The 22,399-nt window shown below is 34.7% G+C and overlaps 1 protein-coding gene across 1 annotated transcript in view; it reads left to right on the top strand.

Annotated features, from left to right (window-relative positions):
• LOC135841886 (serine-rich adhesin for platelets-like) overlaps nt 1–22,399 on the top strand; it is an 86,530-nt gene that overhangs the window by 53,681 nt on the left and 10,450 nt on the right. The window contains exons 4-16 of the mRNA XM_065359099.1: nt 6,464–6,673; nt 7,819–8,078; nt 8,285–8,409; nt 8,610–8,739; nt 8,823–9,008; nt 9,098–9,226; nt 9,310–9,446; nt 9,654–9,847; nt 16,823–16,945; nt 17,028–17,333; nt 17,504–17,621; nt 17,745–17,864; nt 18,679–18,963. Coding sequence (XP_065215171.1) covers nt 6,464–6,673; nt 7,819–8,078; nt 8,285–8,409; nt 8,610–8,739; nt 8,823–9,008; nt 9,098–9,226; nt 9,310–9,446; nt 9,654–9,847; nt 16,823–16,945; nt 17,028–17,333; nt 17,504–17,621; nt 17,745–17,864; nt 18,679–18,963 — 2,323 coding nt within the window. The remainder of the gene's footprint in view (nt 1–6,463; nt 6,674–7,818; nt 8,079–8,284; nt 8,410–8,609; nt 8,740–8,822; nt 9,009–9,097; nt 9,227–9,309; nt 9,447–9,653; nt 9,848–16,822; nt 16,946–17,027; nt 17,334–17,503; nt 17,622–17,744; nt 17,865–18,678; nt 18,964–22,399) is intronic.

Below are 22,399 nucleotides of genomic sequence, written 5' to 3'. Positions count from 1 at the left end.
TGTGCCTTACTTATTACAAATGGTTCTGATTTTTGCTAAAATTGTCAAGTTTTTTGACAAAAAATTCTTGCTTTTCAACTAAATTGCCAAAAAATTCTCACCTTTTGCCAATAATTTTCAAAAAGTCGTACTTTTCATTAAAAATTGACAAAAATGTTTGCTTTTTAACAAATACATAGTATCATAGTGAAATTTGTTGTTTTTTTTTTTAATTCTATAAAATCTCATTATTTCCCAAAAATTGTCAAAATTCTACTTCTTTTGCCAAAAATTACCAGAGAGCCCTTCTATCTATTTGCAAAAATTGCCTAAGTCTTGTTTTCTGCCAAAAATTTTCAAAGATTTTATCTTCTCAGCAAAATGGTTAAAAATTGTCTATTCTTTTTTTGAAAAAAATTCCCAAGTCTCAAACATTTTCAAAAACTATCCAAAAGTTTCGCTTTTTTGACAGAAATTAAATTTCAAAAATCTCGTATATATTTTGGCTTCTCATTTTCCAACAAAAAGTCCTGCTTTTTCTTAAAATTGACGAAATCTTTCTTCCTGACAAAAATTCTAGCTTTTTAGCAAGGTTTCTGAAGAGTCTCACTTTTTGCTAATAATTCCAAGAAAGTTCTGCTTTTTGCCAAAATTGTCAAAAATTCTCACTTTTTCAAAAAGTAACAAAAATTTTTCGCTTTCTAGCAAAATACCTAAAAATTGTAGTTTTTTTTTGCAAGAAATGTCATTTTTTTCCAAAAATTGTCAATGATTTTATTTTCTTAGCAAAGTGGCTCAGAATTGTCGTTTCTTATTTGAAGAAAATCCCTAAAAGTCTGATATTTTTCCAAAAACTGTCCAAAAGTTTTGCTTTTTTGACAGAAATGTTGAACAAAAAATCTATCAAAAAGTTTTGCTTATTGCTAAAATTGACAAAATCTTGCTTTCCGACAAAAAGTCTCAATTTTTAGCAAAATTGCTAAAAAGTCTAATTTTTTGCCAAAATTGTCAAAAATTCTCGCTTTTTTAAAAAGTAATAAAAATTGTTGTTTTTTTGCAAGAAATATCATTTTTTCCCAAAAATTGTCAAAAGTCTACGTCTTCTTTGCCAGGAATTTCGAGAAAGCCTTTTATTTTACTGAAATTGTCACAAAGTTTCACATTTTGCTAAAAATATTGCAAAACAATCCCAACTTTTTAAAACTTATAAAGTCAGAACATTTCAAATGATTTTAATTTCCCCTCATTAAAATGTTTTATACGCGACTTTATCACTTTTTTGGTTACTAAAGGTACTTTAATTTTGGAAAAAATTTGCAAATGAGCCTTGTGGTGGCCATTTTGAAAATTTTCAAATTCTACCTGCAAAAAAACAGGATTTTTTCGAAAATGACTCCTCTTATTGAGGACTGTTATCTCTTTTTTGGGGACACTTTCGGAGCTTTGAAGTTTTTTTGGGTAACTTTCAGCTCAAAATTTGGGCCTTTACTGATTTTAATTGAAAACACTTTGACGTGCGCGTCTGTTATTTCAGAACGAATTACGAGATTTTTCAATTTTTGATCTACGAGTATTTTATTTTAAAAAATTACTCTATTTTCATTTCGTGGAGATTTAGTGGAACCTCCAAATATTGACTTGAGAAGCAACAGTTTCTGGTGAAGGATTACACTCATACCAATGCTTTTTTCACTCACTCAGTAGTCAGGACTTCTGTCTTTTCTCCCCTCCACCACTTCATCCAACCAGTAAACGCAACTTTCAAGCTGCGAATTCAGGAAAGACACGTTGATCGAGTCGCGTCTTCGTCGACTTACGAGTTCCTGCATATTTAAGGAGCTATACGATTACGTATAGACATAGACGCACTATCTGGTACTGTTAGTATAGATGCCAGACGCTAGATATACGCAGAGGTATACTTTACCTATTAAAATTGCACCACTTTTTCTGCGCAAACTTTCTTTTACGTACATTTCGGAATAAAACTATACGAATTAGGTACTCGTGTTATACGATGAAGTGGTATAGGTAGGTATATTAAGTGAGCAACTAAGTAAAGTAAAGATAGAGTAGAAAGAACAAAAAAATTAAATAAGTAGGAAAAGAAAAACATTAACCACGAAATTATATTATTTATAATGTCGTTACAATAATTTCCCGATTCATTTACAGCATAATTTTCACTTCCATTGTTCCCATGACGCGCATTGTTTGGATAGCCGCATTGTGCAGTCTATATGTACTCGTACTCTATAGGCACAGGCACAGGCACCTTCTACAGGTTTTTAGGTATACACATTGTACACAATTTATGCATACTTACACTTAGGTATACACGAAACACTGGCTACGTGTTTATTCGGCTGGTCCAAAACCATCCGAATATACTGTATACAGTGTGTACACCGCACTAGCCATCGCCGCCCATTACAAAATAACACGCAAATAAGCGGCGAATTATGTAACCAGCTGAGTGCTCGTATATACGTCTAGCTACAGCTATACATAGTATAATCACACAAAAAAAACCAGTACCAAAGAGTAAATAAATACCTACTTATTACTTGGATCGCAGCAGCCGGGCCGCATGCTTATGTATAAAAATAACATTCGTTCGCGTCTGCAGCCAGATAAGAGATAAATATCGAAAAAATTTTCAACACAGGGCCCTGCGCTGCGCTGGTGTACTAGACTAGTGGAAGAACATACGATAGGTATAAAGGTGCCCATAAATTTGCAGATATGCGCCAGGCATTACTCGGCCATCGGATCGCGATCGGCCCATACCGTGAGAACATGTCAAGGTCTCGCAATAAGAAGTACTTCACCGAGCGTTATCATTATTTTAATACTTTTTCATTATATGTAAATGCAATGAAAACACCTTCTAAGGTCTAACGTAACCTATAAACATTGCAGAACGTCGTCGTCGTCGCCGTAACCGATGATAGTAGATAATTGCCAACGTACGAGTACTTACTCTACGTTAAAAAATATATCTCAGTCGTTGACGTAGTACATATTTGCTGGTTTGATATGATTTTTTTGGTTTTGATACTTCCGAGCGAAAGAGCGAAAAAAATAGAAAACATTGAAACGAATAATAATATTGTCGAGCATCGAGAACAAATCGCAATTTTTTCTAATTATCTACCGTATTTTTCATGAGCACAAACAAATCGATTCAGCCAAGTGCCAAGTAGGTATGGTACTTGATTATTTTGCGAAGAATTGGCACTTCTATCGAATCAATTAGTCTAATAATGAAATGAGTAGTTTCCCTGAGTTGACAACTGAGACAAATGCGCCAATCATAATTTACCATTCCTCATTTCATCGCTTCGAGTGCATGAATCTACCGAAAGTTGACTCCCTGTACTGTAATAATATGTACCTACCTACTTCATTCTTGATGTACGTTTTGGGCTCTCCACATCTAATTAGCTGGCCCAAACAGAGAGGGGAGGAATTGAGAATCTCCCTTGGGTTTTTGGGAACTATTGGCAAAAAAAGAAGACTTTTCAGCAATTTTGTTAAAAAACGATTTTTCTCACAATTTTTGTAAAAAAGCAATACCTACTTTTGCACAGTTGTCAAAAATATGCCAGATTTTGGATTTTTTTCAAAAAAATGGTAATTTTTAGCCATTTTGCTTAGAAGACAAAATTTTTGATCATTTTTGGCAAAAAAACAAGACTTTGACAATTTTAGCAAAAAGAAAAACTTTTTAAGCAAAAAAGTAAATTTTTGACAATTTTTGAAAAAAAAATCAAATCTAATGAAAGGAGGAGTTGCGATAAGGCCATTTTTTGGCAAAAGCTCGTTATATCGACTCAATTACTCTTAAAATGTACCTAGTAATAAATGTACGAAATACGAATCCGTGGTTAGTTAACCCAAAATGATCATTTTTTGGGCTCCAGGGGTTCCCAAAGTTGCGAATAAAAAAATTATTTTAGGAACCATTGAGTATTATTTTCAAAAGCTTTTTTACCATAAAACTAAAGTGATACATAAAACATCTGTTTGAACCAAATAAACGTTATGCGAGGTTATTTTCTTACTTTCGACCCTCGGAGGCAAAAATTGGGGGGTTTCAATTTTTTGAAAATTTTTGGAACCACCATTTTGGAACTACCCCTTTGAACCCTGCTAAAAAGCTTTTTACAGTTAATTAGTATTTGAAAGACCTCCATTCTACCAAATTTTGAGCTCAATAAAAATTTTCGCTGTTATTCAAAAATTCAATTTTCCAATTTTTCGTAATTTCTATATTTTGGGAACCCCTGGAAAACTAGAAACCTGCGATTTTCGCCAAACGTAACGTTTTGAGGTGATATTCGATTATTTAGATGAAAAAGTTGAATTAAAAGCTCCCCGTATATTCGTAATTTTGAACCCTTTTTTCAGAGCCCCCATTTTAAGCACCCCTAAAAATGGCGTACGTTTGTGCATATTTTTTCAAAAAAATTGAAGAATTTACATTCGAAACACACTAGCAAGTGCTCGATAATTTTTCATATGATTTTTCCAGTAACTTTCAAAATTGAACTATTTTGGATCAAATTCTGAGATTTAACTCTTCGAAAAGGCGTTAAAATAACGTTTTCATGATTTCAACGAAGTAAAAATGCCAGAATTTGACCTAAAATAGCTCAATTTTGAACGTAAATTCTTCAATTTATTTGAAAAAATATGCATAAACGCTTTTTTTTAGGGGTGCCTAAAGTGGGGGCCCTAAAAAAAAAGTTTCAAAATTACGAATATACAGGAAGCATAATTTTACTTTTTCATCTAGATTACTGAATATACGCCTCAAAACGTTACGTTTGGCGCAAATCACAGTTTTCTAGTTTTCCAGGGGTTCCCAAAATATCGAAATTACGAAAAATTGGAAAATTGAATTTTTGTGTACCAGCGAAAATATTTATTGAGCTCAAAATTTGGTAGGATGGAGGTCTTTCAAATACTGATAAACTGTAAAAAGCTTTTTAGCGGGGTTCGAAGGGGTAGGTCCAAAATTGAGGTTTCAAAATTTTCAAAAAATTAAAACCCCTCAATTTTTGCCCCCAGGCGTCGAAAATAGAAAAATCTCCTCGCATAACGTTTATCGGGTTCAAACAGATGTTTTATGGTAAAAAAGTTTTTGAAAATAATACTCGGTGGTTCCTAAAAATATTTTTTTATTAGCAACTTTGGGAACCCCTGGAGCCCAAAAAATGGTCATTTTGGGTTAACCAACCACGGATTCGTATTTGGGACATTTTTATTACAACATTTTAAAAGTGGTTGATTCGATAATTAGCTGGTGCCAAAAAATGGCCTTATCGCAACTCCTCCTTTTTAGAAAAAACATGAAATTTTTAGCCATTTTTTTGATAAAAAGCAAAAATATTTTTCTATCAATTATTGCAAAATTCAAAATTTCAAACATTTTTTTGTCAAATAGCAAGATTTTGATTATTTTTTTAAAAAGCAGAACGTTTATAATACAATAAGAGGCCAAAAAATTGCAATTTCTGTCAATAAAGCGAACATTTTTGACAATTTTTGCCAAAAAGCAAGACTTGGGCAGTTTTAACGAAAGGGAAGGCTTTTTGGAAACTTCTGGCAAGATAATAGACTTTTGTACAATTTTTTTGGGGAAAAGCAGATTTTTGCAAGAAAAAAACAACTTTTCCCCACTTTTCTGAAAAATAAAAATTCTTGGTAATTTATGATAAAGCAAGGATTTTTTGAAAATGTTTAGCAAAGCGGGACTTTTTGAGAATTATTGGCAAAAAAGTGAAACTGTTCAGCAATTTAGCTAAAAAGTGAGAATTTTGGTCGAAAAGCAAGACTTTGACAATTTTAGCGATAAGCAGGATTTTTTTGGAAGATAGGTAGGTACTTAATTAGAGGCCGATAAATATTTTTTCGCCATTTTTGTCAAAAAAGCAAGACTTTTAGACAATTATTGGCGAAAAAGTGAGACTTTTTAGGAATTTTATTAAAAAGCAAGTATTTTTGTCAAGAAGTAGGACCTTTTTAACCTTTTGTTAGGACAACTAATTAATTAGAGGTTAAAAAATATTTGTTCGCAATTTCTGTAAAAAAAAAATGAGACTTCTGGATAGTTTTTTGAAAAATTTGTTACTTTTTGCTTGTGAGAAGAAAATTTTTTTGACAATTTTTAGCAAAAGGAAGAGCTTGATGCTTTTTGTTTTGTGTTTTTTTTCTTTTTTTTTTTTACAAAAAACAACAATTTTACTAATTTTTAGCAAAATCCCTCCAAGAAAAAAATCACTGGCATTCACAATCAGTAAAAATAAAACATTCAATTAAAATTACGATCAAGAGCTCAAATTGTCTCTACACAGCCCTACTAAATAAGTAGATGTATAGCATATGCTGCCGTAGTTCATACGTCATTAGGTATCTACATACGCATCATGCGAACCTATTTTATAAATATTTCTCCATCATTGACATTTTTTTGCAGATGGAATCGAAAGGCGCGCTACAAACTCTGATACTACAAAGAAAATCGTCTGTTACTACACCAACTGGAGTGTGTATAGACCAGGAACTGCGAAATTCTCACCTCAAAATATAAACCCATATTTATGCACCCATTTGATTTACGCATTTGGCGGGCTCGACAAAGAAAATGGACTGCGGCCTTATGACAAATACCAGGACATCGAACAAGGTACGTCATTCAACTCGGCATAATCATCTTACCTACTTCAGGACTCTCAGAGGAAATTCACTTTTTGAGCAACAGAAGTGTTAGTAAAATTGCCTAACCAGTTTGCCGTAAATACGAAGGGCATTTTTTACCCAAAAAATTAACCTTTGAATTTCGGAGCACATTGAACAGACATTTCGGTCATGAGGGGTTTTCTGCACGGTGAATTCATTTCCGTGACCAGATCCTCCCCCCCCCCCTCGACCCAGTCAACGTACTTCTACCCGAAATGGTCTATTGTTGGGCTCAAAAATGAGCCAAAAAAAGGTCGTGCAAGTGTTTTGATGGAAATTTTTAATTTCACCCTGAAAATGGAACACATTTTGATAGTTGGCATGACGCTTTTTCCGATGCCCGAAAAACCATGATCTAAGTTATGGGTTTTCAGTTTTTCAAAACTGCTCAAAAAACTTTTTCGTAGAATGTAGAAATATCTTGTTTTTTTTTTTTATGAAATTTTAACCCATTTTGATACGTCGCATGACATTTTTTCAAAAATCGAAAACTCATAATCCAAATTTGGACTTAAAATTCTTCAAAAATGCTCTACAAACATTTTTGTGAAAATATTTGAATTTGTTGCGAAATTTGGACCTCATTTTGATAGATTACGTGAAATGTTTTCAAAAATCCAAAAACTCATAATGCAATTCTGAGCTTAACATTTTTCAGAAATGCCCAACAAACCTTTTTATTGAAATATTTGAATTTCTTGCAAAATTCTAACTCATTTTTATGGGTCCTATGACACTTTTTCGAAAATCCACAAATTATGACCCAGATTTGAGCTCATTCGAAAATGTTCAAAAATCATTCCTGTGGAAATATTTGAATTTCTCGCGAAATTCCAACCCATTTTGATTGGTCTAAGGATCACTTTACTCGTAGCATGAAATTCTACAACGGTTCATTTTTCCTCTCGTAGGTGTTTAAAATTTTTTTTGGCCCTCGTCAACCTCAAGCGTCCCCTAACTTGAAAAAAAAGAGTTCAAATACACGAATGTTCTTGATTTCCTCGTAGCTGAGAACGATGAACTACGTACACGACAAAATACGACGCGCACTTGATCGTCACACCACATTAACTACGAGTATTTGCGTTATAGGTGGATACGCCAAATTTACCGGTCTTAAAACGTACAACAAGAACTTGAAAACGATGCTGGCCATTGGAGGATGGAACGAAGGCTCTGCTAAATTTTCTTCTTTAGTTGCCGACGAAGAGAGACGCGGTATTTTCGTAAAAAACGTGGTCAAATTCTTGCGACAGAATAATTTCGACGGTTTAGACTTGGACTGGGAATACCCGGCGTTTAGAGACGGGAGCAAATCGGAGGATAAAGAGAATTACGCTTCATTGGTTAAGGTAAGCATTAAGCAGTCGACTAGTTTCGTTTTCAACTGCAAACAATTACCTATACACATGTCCAGCTGATTTAAACTGGACAGGTTTCTGTACGTATTCGAGTTCGTTAGCACGACATTTACGAGTAATTTTATTTGGGTGTTTTTCACTCTTCCCAGCAAATGTCTTATTGATTTATCGATGATTGTCGATATTCTTTACTATAGGAATTGAGAGAAGAATTTGAAAGAGAATCATCAAAAACTGGGAGATCTCGTCTTCTGCTTACGATGGCTGTGCCTGCTGGTGTTGAGTATATAGATAAAGGTTACGATGTACCCAAACTAAATAAGTAAGCAAACATCAAATGTATTTGTACTTATTTCTTAACGATGAGGCATTCTTCAAATAGGGCTCTTTCTTCGACCTCGGTTGGAATATTTTCAATCGAAGAATTATATCGCCAAATCTCTAGGTCTTTGCTTCTTTATCTCTTGAACCATACTATCTTTATCTCAAATTGTCAACTGACGATAATGAAATTCCTCGCAGGTATTTAGATTTTATGAATATACTAAGTTACGATTACCATTCGGCTTACGAACCAAACGTCAATCACCATTCTCCTTTATATTCGCTGCAAGAAGAATCCGAATACAATTTCGACGCGCAATTGACCATTGTAAGTGAACCTGAGGGCATACATATATTGTGTAGTGGCACAAGTATTCGTCATTTTAGCTTTGCTCGATTGTTTTGTACTAGGATCACACTGTGAACCACTACTTGAAGAAAGGAGTCGATCGGGAGAAATTAGTCTTAGGAATACCAACTTATGGTAGATCGTATACGTTATTCAATGCAGATAGCACTGACCTCGGTTCACCTGCTGATGGTCCAGGAGAACAAGGTGAAGCGACCAGGGAAAAAGGATACTTGGCGTATTACGAGGTTATTAACACGACTATTTACCTACTTCTAAACAGATCTATAAACCTTAGGATTGTATCATTTTTTTTGCGAACTCTGTTCTTGCGTAGATTTGCGCCAATTTAGAGAATGATAAAGAATGGAAAATCATTCAGCCGAAAAAAAGTGCCATGGGTCCTTACGCGTATCGAGGCAATCAGTGGGTGAGCTACGATGACGCGGATATTGTAAAATTGAAGGTAGGTTATTTTTTTCAGTTTGCCTCTTTTACCTAAGTGGATCTGGATATTTTACAAAATAATCGATTGTAATATATGAACAGGCTAAATACGTTAATGAAAAAGGCCTCGGTGGAATTATGTACTGGTCCATCGATAATGACGACTTCAGAGGCAAGTGCCATGGTAAACCATATCCATTAATCGAAGCTGGTAAAGAATCGCTCTTTGCAAGTGGAGGGTAAGTTTAGTGTTATCCAATATAGCGAATAATAGAGATGAAACGAATTTGAGCAATTAATCTTTAATATGTTTTTGAAATCTTTTATTTCACAATTTACAAAAAATCTCTCTTCATCGTCACCTCCAAACAAACAACTTACCTACGTAATAAAATTACACTTATTGAATTGGAAAAAATAACCGGACGAATGATTTTGTTATTCAGATCATCTGCAAACGTCATCACAACATCTGAAGAAAAACGCCCGTCCAAGCTCTCTAATAAACGAAATCGTCCAAAATCGCAAACTTTGAGCAGTACCAGTACCACTACCAAACAACCACCGACCACGTCTGCAACCACCACTTATAATGCACTTTCCACCCCAGAACCTCCGACAACACCCGATCCAGGAACAGGTAAACTCATACTTGATGACATTTTTAGATATTTTTGTACTTAGTTAAAATATAGGTACCTAATACAAGAAAACACCTACCAATGTACCAGAAGTAAATTTGGAAAAAGACCTAAGTATGGGGCAGAAGGGCTCATTTCGAAAATTGTGATCTTAATCCCTCTTCCCCTCGTTCTTTAAATGGAGGTAAGCAAAGCAAGAGCAAAGGTTTTGAAAAATTCATACTTTGAGAAATGATACAACATTATTTTTAGAGTGATAAGTTTATTTTTCTGGGCGTAATTCAAGTTTGAAAACTTTGAATAGTAATTTTCTTAGAATTTCAATTTTGGAAATTGAACCTATCTCGTAATTACTAATTAACCAGAGCAAGCCGCGAAACGAGGGCAAAAAAGTATTGAAAATTTATGATTTACGAGACTAAACGATATTATTTCTAATGGAAGAAGTTCATTTTTCAAACGTGGATATTAAAGCAAATTGTTTCAAGAAAGAGTAGGTATAATATTTGCAGAGGCTAAAAAGTTCACCCAATTTTCATTCGGCTCCTATTAAATTTAGGAAGCTATTTTTTTTTTTTTTTTTCAGAAAGTACTTGATAGGAAAAATAAATCGAGAGGCCAATTTTGATTATACGTAAGAGCCTCAAATTTGGAGAAGAAATCTGAAAATCAACATAAAACAAATTTTTTGTAAAATCTTTCAATTTTTCAAATTGTGTTCCAAATTTAAATTACAAAATTTGAACCGATTTAGTCCCATAGTGCCCGAGATGTTCACCAAAATGATAAAATGAAAATACAACTGCAATATAGGTACCTACTTTTGCATTCGACTGTTAGGGTGGATTTCAAAAAAACAGTCTGCGGATTTTGACCACATTCGGCACAAACCTCGTACAATTTTAGTCGACAGTTCTTCACAAAAAATGTTAGTTCGGAAGGTGCCCCTAAAGGGAAGATTTGGAGCCTCAAAGAGGAGGCATTTTCGAAAAAATCATGGTTTCTTCGCTCCTGTCACTACACACAACTTGTTTTGGAGAAAATGGCCCAGTTCAAAATTAAAGTACTCATTTCATGACCAAAAAATTGGCACCACTGCATTTCAAAAATATTTTCCAGTCCTTTTGCCTAAAAATAGGTATGAGTAAAATATTGATTTTTCTAAAAAAAAAAGTCCAAAAAGCTTCAAGTTTTTTTTTTGTAAAATCACTCAAAAAAAATTCTTCCAAGTAAGTATTTGTTATAACATCTATATATTAAAATTATGACCGGATTCTTTTGACTCTGAGATCTCAGGAACGGCTGAACCGATTTTGCTGGGTGATGTCTCAAAAAAAAGCTTTTGACCCGTAGATGTGCAGGTTTTCATTGAAAGTTCGAAAAGTTTCGCCGAAAAGCTCAAAAAAGCTCAATAATTGATTTTAGCCTTTACGTAGCGCATTTGACGTATACATAGTAGTACGTATATTATACCTTGAAAGAGCATCGAAAGAAGTCTAATGTCGAAGAAAAAAGTTTACAAAAAAGCTGCGCCTTAAAGCTCAAAAAAGCTCAATAATTCTTTTGACTCTGAGATCTCAGGAACGTCTGAACCGATTTTGCTGGGTGATGTCTCAAAAAAAAAGCTTTTGACCCGTACATGTGCAGGTTTTCATTGAAAGTTCGAAAAGTTGCGCCGGAAAGCTCAAAAAAGCTCAAAAAAGCTCATTAATTGATTTTAGCCTTTACGTAGCGCATTCGACGTATACATAGTAGTACGTATATTATACCTTGAAAGAGCATCAAAAGAAGTCTAATGTCGAAGAAATAAGTTTACAAAAAAGTTGTGCCTTAAAGCTCAAAAAAGCTCAATAATTGATTTTAACCATTGATTTTAGCCTATACATACAGCATTCGACATAAATACAGAGAAGTGCGTCTATTATACCTTGAAAGAGCATTGAAAGAAGTCCAATGTCAAAAAAAAGTTTACAAAAAAGTATGCCTTAAAGCTCAAAAAAGCTCAATAATCTATATATTAATAGCAAGGTGTTTTTTTTGTGATCGTTCGTTTGGAAGAACCGCCGAACCGATTTTGTTCGACAATGTCTCAAAAAAAAAGCTTTTGACCCGTAGATGTGCAGGTTTTGGTCAAAAGTCCAAAAAGTTTTGAAAAAAGCTTTCAAAAGCTTCAAAAAGCTCAAAAATTGATACAGTATAAACAAGCGTGACGATGTATACGCGAAAGTACTTAAGGTCCACCTAGATAGAGCTTGACAAAAAATACTTTTTGACCATATTTTGTTAAGTTTTATAGAAAGCCTAAAGCTCGAAAAAGTTGAAAAAGCTTTGTATATGACATAAACAATTAGAATTCTTCAATATCCCATAAACATTTTAAATTACCTTAGAAAGTGCTTGCCAAAAAATATTTTTTGGCCATATTCGTAAAGTTTTGAAAAAAGCTAAAAGCTCAAAAAAGCTCAAATGTCAAATTTTCCTTATATTATTGTGAAATATGTCGATTGATATGTTTTCGAGGTCGTACAGTTCAAATCTGGAGTCATTTTTTTGGTGTGGTTGTGGTATCAAAACTTCGGAAAGTTCTGATTAAAGCTTTGAAAAGCTTTAAAAAGCTCAAAAAGTTCAATGCAGTATAAATGACTGTGTCAATGTAAACGCGCGAGTACGTATAGTCTACCTAGAAAGTGCTTGCCAAAAAATGTTTTTTGACCATATTTGTAAAATTTTGGAAAAAGTTCAAAGCTCGAAAAAGTTCAAAACGTTATACATGACATAAACAATTAGAATTTTTCTGTACCGAATAACTATTTTAATGTATGTATGGTCTACCTAGAATGTGCTTGCCAAAAATACTTTTTGACCATATTCGTAAAGTTTTGGAAAAAGCTTAAAGTTCAAAAAAGCTCAAATGTCAAATGTTCCTTATATTATCGTGTGATATGTCGATTGATATGTTTTCGAGGTCGTAGAGTTTGAAACTGGAGTCATTTTTTTGGTGAGGTTGTGGGGTGAGTCATGGAGGAGCTTAAAGCTTTAAAAAGTTCAAAAAGCGTCATACTTCATAAGAACAATTAAAATTCTCCCGTGTCCAATGAATATTTTAAGTATGTATAGTCTCCCTAAAAAGAGCTCCCCAAAAAATACTTTTTGACCATATTCGCAAAATTCTGAAGGAAGCTTAAAGCTGAAAAAAGTTCAAAAAGCTTCAGATATAATGTAAAAATCAGAATACTCCAGTGCCCAATGAATATTTTAAAGTATGTATAGTCTACCTATATCGAGCTTGCCAAAAAATACTTTTTGACCATATTCGTGAAATTTTGAAGAAAGCTTAAAGCTAAAAATTTTTTAGAAAGCTTCAGATATGACATAAAAAATTAGTATTCTCCAGTACCGAACCAATTTAGAGTACTCATAGTCTACTTAGAAAAAGCTTGCCATAAAATACATTTTGACACATTCGCAGTTTTGAAGAAAGCTTAAATGAAATCCTAAAGCTTAAAAAACATGAAAAAGCTTCATATAATCAGTAGGTATTCTCTACTACTCAATAATATTTTAATTTGAAAATAGCTTTTAAACTTTAGTTGTGATGGTTTTTATCAAAAGTTGAAAAGTTTCTGAAGGGATCTTTAAAAAGTTTTTAAATAGCTCAAAACAGAAAAACAACGGTGTTGATGTACACATGAAAAAGTGCTATTTTTAGCACATTGGGTATCAAAATTAATCCTGGAACCATGGTTTCATTTTTTTGAGTTCTAGAGTGGATCTGGATATATCTAGCATCTCACTTTTTCATCAACTTATGCAAGTTTCAGACTATTTGAGAAAATCTCTACTGTTATATGTAGGAGTTTAGATTTTTCAACTGAGGGGTTGAATTTTTTTTGTGAGTCCTTGACAAAATTAGAATCACGTTTTAAGGAAATTCCTAATTGCATTTTTGACTCGGAAATCTTGGAATATTTCTAAAATTGTGTCAAGTAAGTATTTTATTGAAGTATTCTCCAGTACCGAACCAATATTTAGAGTACTCATAGTTTTCTTAGAAAAAGCTTGCCATAAAATACATTTTGACACATTCGCAGTTTTGAAGAAAGCTTTAAAAAGTTCCAGGTCAAAGTTAAGTGAAACTTTGAAATTTTCAGTTATGTGGTATTAGATCCAATCCGATGTGTTAGTTTCATTTCAACTGTAGGAAAAAAAAACAAGTATTTTTGGAATTTTTCAGCAACTTCTGCTAAAAAAGTGATAAGTAGGTAGCCTAATTCGCAATTTTGCCTAAAACTTGAAATTTTTGCCAACTTTAAATGAAACCATGACTTTTTAGGCAATTGTTATAAGAAAGCTGATACTTTTTTTCAATTTTTGTAGAAAAGTAGGACATTATTTTAATGAATGATAAAGCGATGACAGAGTGATGCTTTTCAGGATATTTTAGAGAACAATTTACACTTTGGGTTATTTTTGATGAAAAAGTAACAATTATTGGAATTTTTGCTTTGAAACAATTTTTTTTCTGTCAATTATTAAAACAGCCATAAACTTTCACAATTTCCGACAAAAAGCAACAATAACAATGTTAGCAAAAAGCAAGACTATAGGCGAAAAAAGATACTTTCAAAATTTTCAAAATGAACAATTCACGTCTAGAAGAGGAGCGCAGTATGCGCGAAAAACGGGTCATCTAGTATGAAAATTATTTCGCTTTTTGTGACTACCAAAACAAAATTTCCAGCAAAATTACCAAGGAATTTCACCCCTCCCCCTCAAAAAAATGCATAAAAATGTCCTTTCTTCAAAAATTTGTCCAAAAAGCCATTTTTTTTCAAAATTGTCCAGCGAGATTTTTGCCAAAAAGTTTTACTTCTTACCAAAATGACTAAACATTTTGGTAAAAAGTAAAAATAAAAATTTCGAAAAGCCGCAACGTTTTTTTTTTTTTTGAAGAAAATTCCAGTCTCACATTTTTTCAAAAACTTTCCGAAAGTCTCTCTTTTTTGACAGAAATTGAGAAGAAAAATTCTTTATCCTTTACTTAATAAGTACGTTACAAAAGGTCATGCTTGCTAAAATTGTCAACATTTTACTTTTTAACAAAAAATCTTGCTTTTCAGCATAGGCTAATTTACAAAAAAAGTCTCACGTTTTTTTGACAACAATTTTCGCAAATTTCCTTTTTTTAAAAAATTGACATAAATTTTGGCTTTTTAACAAATTTATTTGAAAATGTCTTCTTTAAAAAAAATCCATAAAATCTAATTTTTCACCACAAATTGTCAAAAGTTTACTTCTTTGCCAAAAATTGCCAGAGAAGTCTTCTTTTTGCTGAAGTTTGACAGAGGGCAGCTTGGCCCCACTGGCAAAGGTAGTGCTGACGTAACATATCCCTTATAGTAAATGTAGGTAATGTGTATAAATATCTTAAAAGAAGTAGGCTAAGTACACTACATACTCGCGCATACAAGGCGGCACCCTTCTCGAAGAGAAAGGGCTCGCGAGCCGTTGACAGTTATGACTCGAGAAAGGGATTCTTGGTGACATTTATAGCTCGAGATAGGATTTTTGGGCATAAATTAACAAAATCACATAAATTCCTCAAATTTATGTGTACTTGGCAATTACGCTATTGGTACCCCACTAATAGGGGTGGAGACTTGACCATCTCAAGTCTCTATATAATACTGATCATCGCGCTGAATTTGGGCCGAGCACGAAGCATGATGCGCCACTTTTTGTACATAAATCAAGCGGGAGACCACTTGAAATTTAACTTTTTTTCTTATAAAAACATTTTAATTTTTCAATTAATTTTTGAAACATGTAAATTTCGAAGTAATTTTGCCTAGAAATTGTTTTTCTTCCTTAAATAATGTAAAATTACAAGTGGTCTCCCGCTTGAGTCCCTCTTGCCTTATCAGCATGCTCGGCTCGAATTCTTCAGGAACGTTTTGTCTCTTGTCTCGGTGATTCGCGGTCGTTGGTTCTTTACCTGGATGTTGATGAAATTTATGCCATGGGAGCGCCTCATACGAGGGAGACCATGGCAAAGTTCTTTTGTTTTCTCCATCTCGCTTGATGGTAAATAGCCTGCGCAAATCGTGTCAGATTAATCATACATATGTCCGGACATCACCAAGATACGCAAAGAATTAAAATGCACCTCTTTTAGTTGAGTTCCATCAAACGCCTTAGTATTGGGTAGGCACCCAAAAGAGATGGAAAACGTGTACCTACAGTTTGTCATAAGTGGTGAGATACACTTATTTGTTTAATATTATACCTTTCGCATGGATTTCGAGCAAGGTGTTGTAATCCATGAAGACTAATTTTTATGTTGTTTTCTCGTGTAAATATTACCAAAAACTACTTATTTTCGCATATCCTATTCTTCACAGGTGTTTAGGGTAAAATCTCAAGTTAGATTATTGTTTCGGTTTTTATGATCTACGCCAACACACGCATGGCGAGATCATCTCAAATTAAATTCATTCGTTTCATACTTTCTACTAAAGATTAGAGAATATTACGTATGTCGATGAATGTGTGTGTAAAATGTAAATATACCTTGTAAATAGAGCAGAGTCATATTTATTAGGTATTTTCTTTAAATGATGTATAGGGTAGAATAGTCAAACTACACCTTTCTGAGCTATCTAGGTATTGGCAAATATTCCCTGCCTAAGGAATATTTCTAATCTCCCCCCAACTGGTATAGGATCTTTTCCCCCCTATATCTCGTAGTCACTCTAATCCGCACTATAACAAGTTGTCAAAGTCTTGCATTAATTATACCAAAATATTGAAAAAATATTCCTGAAACTGAGGAATGCCTCCGCATGGTACCCCTTCCTAACAATTAACATATTATGCAAATGTGTTGAATTGTTGAACTTACGTAACTCTTATCAATCCCGTCCATTTGCAATCACTTCCATTATTTAACTTTGTGCAATTTTTAATTGTAACAGATTTCGTTTGCAAAGACGAAGGATTTTTCCCACATCCGCGAGACTGCAAAAAATATTTCTGGTGTTTGGATAGCGGCCCGTCGAACCTCGGAATCGTAGCTCATCAATTCACCTGCCCATCGGGTATTTATAAAAAATTCATTTCTTGAATGAAATTTTGTTCGTTGATATGTACTAATATTCATTCAAACCACCTCTATTGCAGGCCTGATGTTCAACAAGGCAGCGGATTCTTGCGACTACAGTCGAAATGTTATTTGTAACAAAAAATCAGAAAAAAGTTCCACCACTACAACCACTACATCGAAGCCTACCTCAACAAGCTCATCTCCAACGAGCAAAATTGGTACAAAAATCACTGCCAAAACAACCACTTCAACCACCACCTCCACCACCACTACAACCGAGCCACCTCCATCTTTGGAAGAAGAGTATGAAGATGGCGAGGATGTAGATTCGCAAGAAGATCCTAAAGCGATCAAGCAACTGATTACTTTGATCAAAAAATTAGGTACAGTAAAATAGCTTATCTACGAGTGTAAAATTAAGGTCCCATGTTAAATGTAGATTTTTACATATTCCTCACGGAATAATGATGTTGTTTCGAATTGAGTACCCAAACTTTTTATTGAGAATGAGTGACCGAAATTTTTGAGGAAAAAAAATCAATTGTGTTTATAGGTGGAATAGCTGAACTGGAGAAACAATTGAAATTAGAAGATGGTTCGACAGAAGTCACGACGCCGGCAATAAGCAAAAATCTTTACAATAAAGTATTCAGCTCACCAACTTCCACAAGGTAGGTACTCAATAAATTACTGTCGATGTAAACTATTTTGTATTATTTGATGTTCGCAATTTATTATTATAAGTATGCTTAACAATTCGCATTATTCAACACTATGGACATTTTAACGCGCAGATTCAAAAGCCAATACCGAAATGGACCATCGAGCCCTCAACATGAAACAGCTTCGTCCAATGATGATGTGCCATATTACAGAAAAGAAAAACCACAATACGTTACAATACAAAGAAGCAGGTGAGCAGTATTATCTATTTTTCCTCGTACTTACCTATTTTATTCTTTATTTTATCTATTTTTTATTCGAATATTTATTTTTCATTTTTTGTCGGGCTATAAAAATACCTCAGTTAGAGGGATTTCAACGAAATTCGATCAAATTTGGTAATTAGTGTTGGTTTGGCGTTAGATTGAAGAAATTTGAGTTGGGATGACCTTGACCTAAATTTGGCGGATGTCCAAATTTTTAGGAGGAGATGGAGAGGGATGAAGAAAGTCAAAAAAGGTCAAACTGAAAACCAATCGATAGGAAATCAAAAGTTGTATAACATATCCAAAAATTAATTTTCTGCAGCAATTTGGAGAGGAGAAAATGGGGTTTTTCGTATTTTTTGACTTGAAAAATCTTGTGTTATGCCCCCTCCCCTTCAAATTCACCTGAGAGGCTGAAATTTGAGTGACCCAGATGTGGCTTTTGGAAGTTTTGACTTTTCAACCCCTCTCTACTCCTTTTCAGTGACAAAAAAGTGGATTTTTCTACAGTTGTTGACGCTGGAGACTCTAAATCGACCTAGGAAGCTAAAATTTGGTATAAACGTACATCGAGAGGGCATTTTGAATGTGCCTTTTGGGCTTTTCCACTTTTTCATCCTTCCCCATCCATTTTCAGTTTCAAAAAAGTGGATTTTTGCATAGTGAGGTAACGGATTTTAATGAATGAGAGACTCGAAAGAGCGAGCTACCTCAACACGGCAAACGAGGAACAAATTATGACGCCTGAAGGGAAAATTCCGTTTTTTTTTCAATTAACGATGTCGATCATCTTACACAGGCCATTGAAAAACGTACCCCAAGACGCCGAAGACTCTGGTACGACGAATAATAAATCAGTAGAACCAGGTAAGTACCAAGATACCGCCGAGTACACGGATGACGCAGCCGAAGGTGAAATAACCACCATTAAATACTCGTCGCCACCGAGATTCCGTTCTGGTGCAGATAGTAGAGGCAGTTCTCCAAAATATGTAACCTTGGAAAGAAATAGATCAGACCGCACCTCGACTACCACAGCTGCTGATGATGAATCGAAGCCGGAATCGTCTATTACCACTCAAAGGTATTGTGTAAAATAACTTTTAAGATGAGTAATGGAAGTATGCTAAGACTATAACTCTTATTTTGACATGGATATGTTTTCTTTTACGCTGGAGGTCTGTCCAATATTAAGAAAAATTTTCAAAGTTAGGTACGAAAAAATGATCAATTTTTGGCATTTTTGTGTTTCATGTCTGACAACTATAGTGGAGGCAAATAAGAAAAGAAAAAAACATTTTTGGCTACCCAAGCTTTTATGATGAAAAATTGTCAGGGGTGGTCCCCCGAATAATTCCTGAGAACTACCACCCCACAGACCCCCGGCTAATTTTTTTATGGGGGGTTGAACCCCCCAAAAATGGGTTTTTTGCAGTTTTATTCTCAGGGGTTGATTTTACGTCAAAAATAGCTTTAGTTTTGTGTTCTACGTCAAATTTCCGATCTATTGATGTATCAACTGTCTTTCTGCCCCTAAGGAGGGTGGAGCTGGAACCATTCAAATGTGAGGGGTTTTCTAAAAAACTCCACAATGCTATCGACGCATAAGAGGGGTTAAATGACCGCCGAGAGCGTTCGGGTTGATACTAGCATGAAAGGTGGGTACTATCGAGAAACTACCACGTGAAAAATTTCAGATCCACACCACCTCCCCTGTTTGGGGAACCCCCCTTTTCTGAAATTTCAATAGCACTTTTCTCAGCCCCATTTTAACCGATTTTGAAAATTTTTCAGTATGTATTGTATATTCTTGGTAGGTATCCCCACAAAAATTTTAAACCCCCTCCCCTCATATTTTCCCCTCAAAATAGCGTTTTTCAACTTCTTTTATGTTTCTTAACAATAGTAAAAATTGAGGGGTCCAAGTGCTTTGGAAGGGGCCAGATGAGTGTAGCAAAAAATCTGACGTCATATTCGTACTCAGCGGTATCGAATCATAAGACAACGACACCCTACTTATTAATATCTAGTTATTTCCCCCAAAATTCCCATTTTACCCCCAAACCTCGCAAAGACACATTTTACGCCGTTTTGAGGGGTAAATATGAGGGGAGGGGGTTTAAAATTTTTGTGGGAATACCTACCAAGGATATACATTACATACTGAAAAATTTTCAAAATCGGTTAAAATGGGGCTGAGAAAAGTGCTATTGAAATTTCAGAAAAGGGGGGTTCCCCAAACAGGGGAGGTGGTGTGGATCTGGAATTTTTCACGTGGTAGTTTCTCGATAGTACCCACCTTTCATGCTAGTATCAACCCGAACGCTCTCGACGGTCATTTAACCCCTCTTATGCGTCGATAGCATTGTGGAGTTTTTTAGAAAACCCCTCACATTTGAATGGTTCCAGCTCCACCCTCCTTAGGGGCAGAAAGACAGTTGATACATCAATAGATCGGAAATTTGACGTAGAACACAAAACTAAAGCTATTTTTGACGTAAAATCAACCCCTGAGGATAAAACTGCAAAAAAAACATTTTTGGGGGTTCAACCCCCCATAAAAAAATTAGCCGGGGGTCTGTGGGGTGGTAGTTCTCAGAAATTATTCGGGGGACCACCCCTGACAATTTTTCATCATAAAAGCTTGGGTAGCCAAAAATGTTTTTTTAATTCAAATATTATGCTAATTTGCCTCCACTACTACGTAATAGTCCGGCATATGACAATAGGAGTAATTGCCCCCCCCCCGCCGATCCTCCGGAACAACTTTTTTCTTAAAGGGGACATCCTAAGGAACATTTTAAAGCAAACTTTCCCAAAAAAAAGTTGGCCTTACTTACAAAATGGCGGCCATTTTGATTGACAGGTCAGCCGAAATCGCAGATTTTGCGTTCCAACATAGAACTTGCACGCAATTTTTCAAACTTTACAAAGTTAAATCGAATGATCATGCAAAATTTTAACACCTGTCCAAATTTCAAGTGCTAAAGTGCGTTTTTCGAATTTTGGTGAATTCTTGAAAATCGAATTTAGGTCAAAAATGAGGGAAAACATCAAAATTTTACCAAATTGACCAAGAAAGCTGAAATTTGGGATATACCCTATTTTCGACATGCCAAATCGATTGGAAACGGTTTCAACCCGTTTTGAGCCGGTCTGGAGCCTCCAGGAGATTTTTGAAACTAGAAATTCCCACAAAATTCCATCAAATTGGAGTTGTAAAACAGAAATTCATTCTAAAAATTAATTTCAATACGCTACGAAGTACTGCAGGTGAATTTCGAGTCGTTTTGGAGCCTCCAGTAGATTTTTGAAACTTGAAATTTCCCCAACATTAATTTATCTAATGGAGTTGGCAAGCTGAAATTTACTTCGCAGACTACATGGTGGTTTCAAATGGTTTCAAGCTTCCAGCTACTTTTAGGAAATTTTAATTTTCCAAAAAAACGTCATACAACCTTTCAAAAAGTCGCTGGAGGCTCCAAAACGACTTGAAATCCACCAGCAGTCAACTTCGTAGCGTATTGAAATTAGTTTGCAGAATGAATTTTGATTCTCCATCTCAGTTTGAGGAAATTTTGAGGAAATTTCAAGTTTCAAAAACCTACTGGAGGCTCCAGTAATTTTTAAAAAAATCGCTGGAGACTCTAGAATGACTTGAACCCACCTGAAGTTGTCTTCAGAGGGTGTTAAAATTGGAGTGTAGAGTAAATTTCAGCTTTCCATTACTCCATTTGATGAAATTTTGTGAAAATTTAAAGTTTCAAAAATCTGCTGGAGGCTTCAGGAATTTTCAAAAAGTCGCTGGAGGCTCCAAAACGACTCGAAATTCACCTGCAGTACTTCGTAACGTATTGAAATTAGCTTTTAGAATAAATTTCTGTTTTACAGCTCCAATTTGATGGAATTTTGTGGGAATTTCGAGTTTCAAAAATCTCCTGGAGGCTCCAGACCGGCTCAAAACGGGTTGAAACCGTTTCCAATCGATTTGGCATGTCGAAAATAGGGTATATCCCAAATTTCAGCTTTCTTGGTCAATTTGGTAAAATTTTGATGTTTTCCCTCATTTTTGGCCTAAATTTGATTTTCAAAAATTCACCAAAAATCGAAAAACGCACTTTAGCACTTGAAATTTGGACAGGTGGTAAATTTTTGCATGATCATTCGATTTAACTTTGTAAAGTTTGAAAAATTTCGTGCAAGTCCTATGTTGGGACGCAAAATCTGCGATTTCGGCTGACCTGCCAATCAAAATGGCCGCCATTTTGTAAGTAAGGCCAACTTTTTTTTGGGAAAGTTTGCTTTAAAACGTTCCTTAGGATGTCCCCTTTAAGAAAAAAGTTGTCCCGGAGGATCGGCGGGGGTGGGGGGTGCAATTACGCCTATTGTCATATGCCGGACTATAAAGACTTGAAAATTTTTTAATCAATTTCCAATTGCCTCATTCTTCTTTTAAAAAATTGAATTGATTTTTATACGCTTTTAAAAGTGATTAGGTAGGTACACTAAATTCATCTTCA

This window comes from Planococcus citri, chromosome 3, assembly GCF_950023065.1.
Source record: "Planococcus citri chromosome 3, ihPlaCitr1.1, whole genome shotgun sequence".
Taxonomy (NCBI): domain Eukaryota; kingdom Metazoa; phylum Arthropoda; class Insecta; order Hemiptera; family Pseudococcidae; genus Planococcus; species Planococcus citri.
The sequence above is the reverse complement of the archived record's forward strand: the minus strand, read 5'-3'. Positions and strand labels throughout refer to the sequence as shown.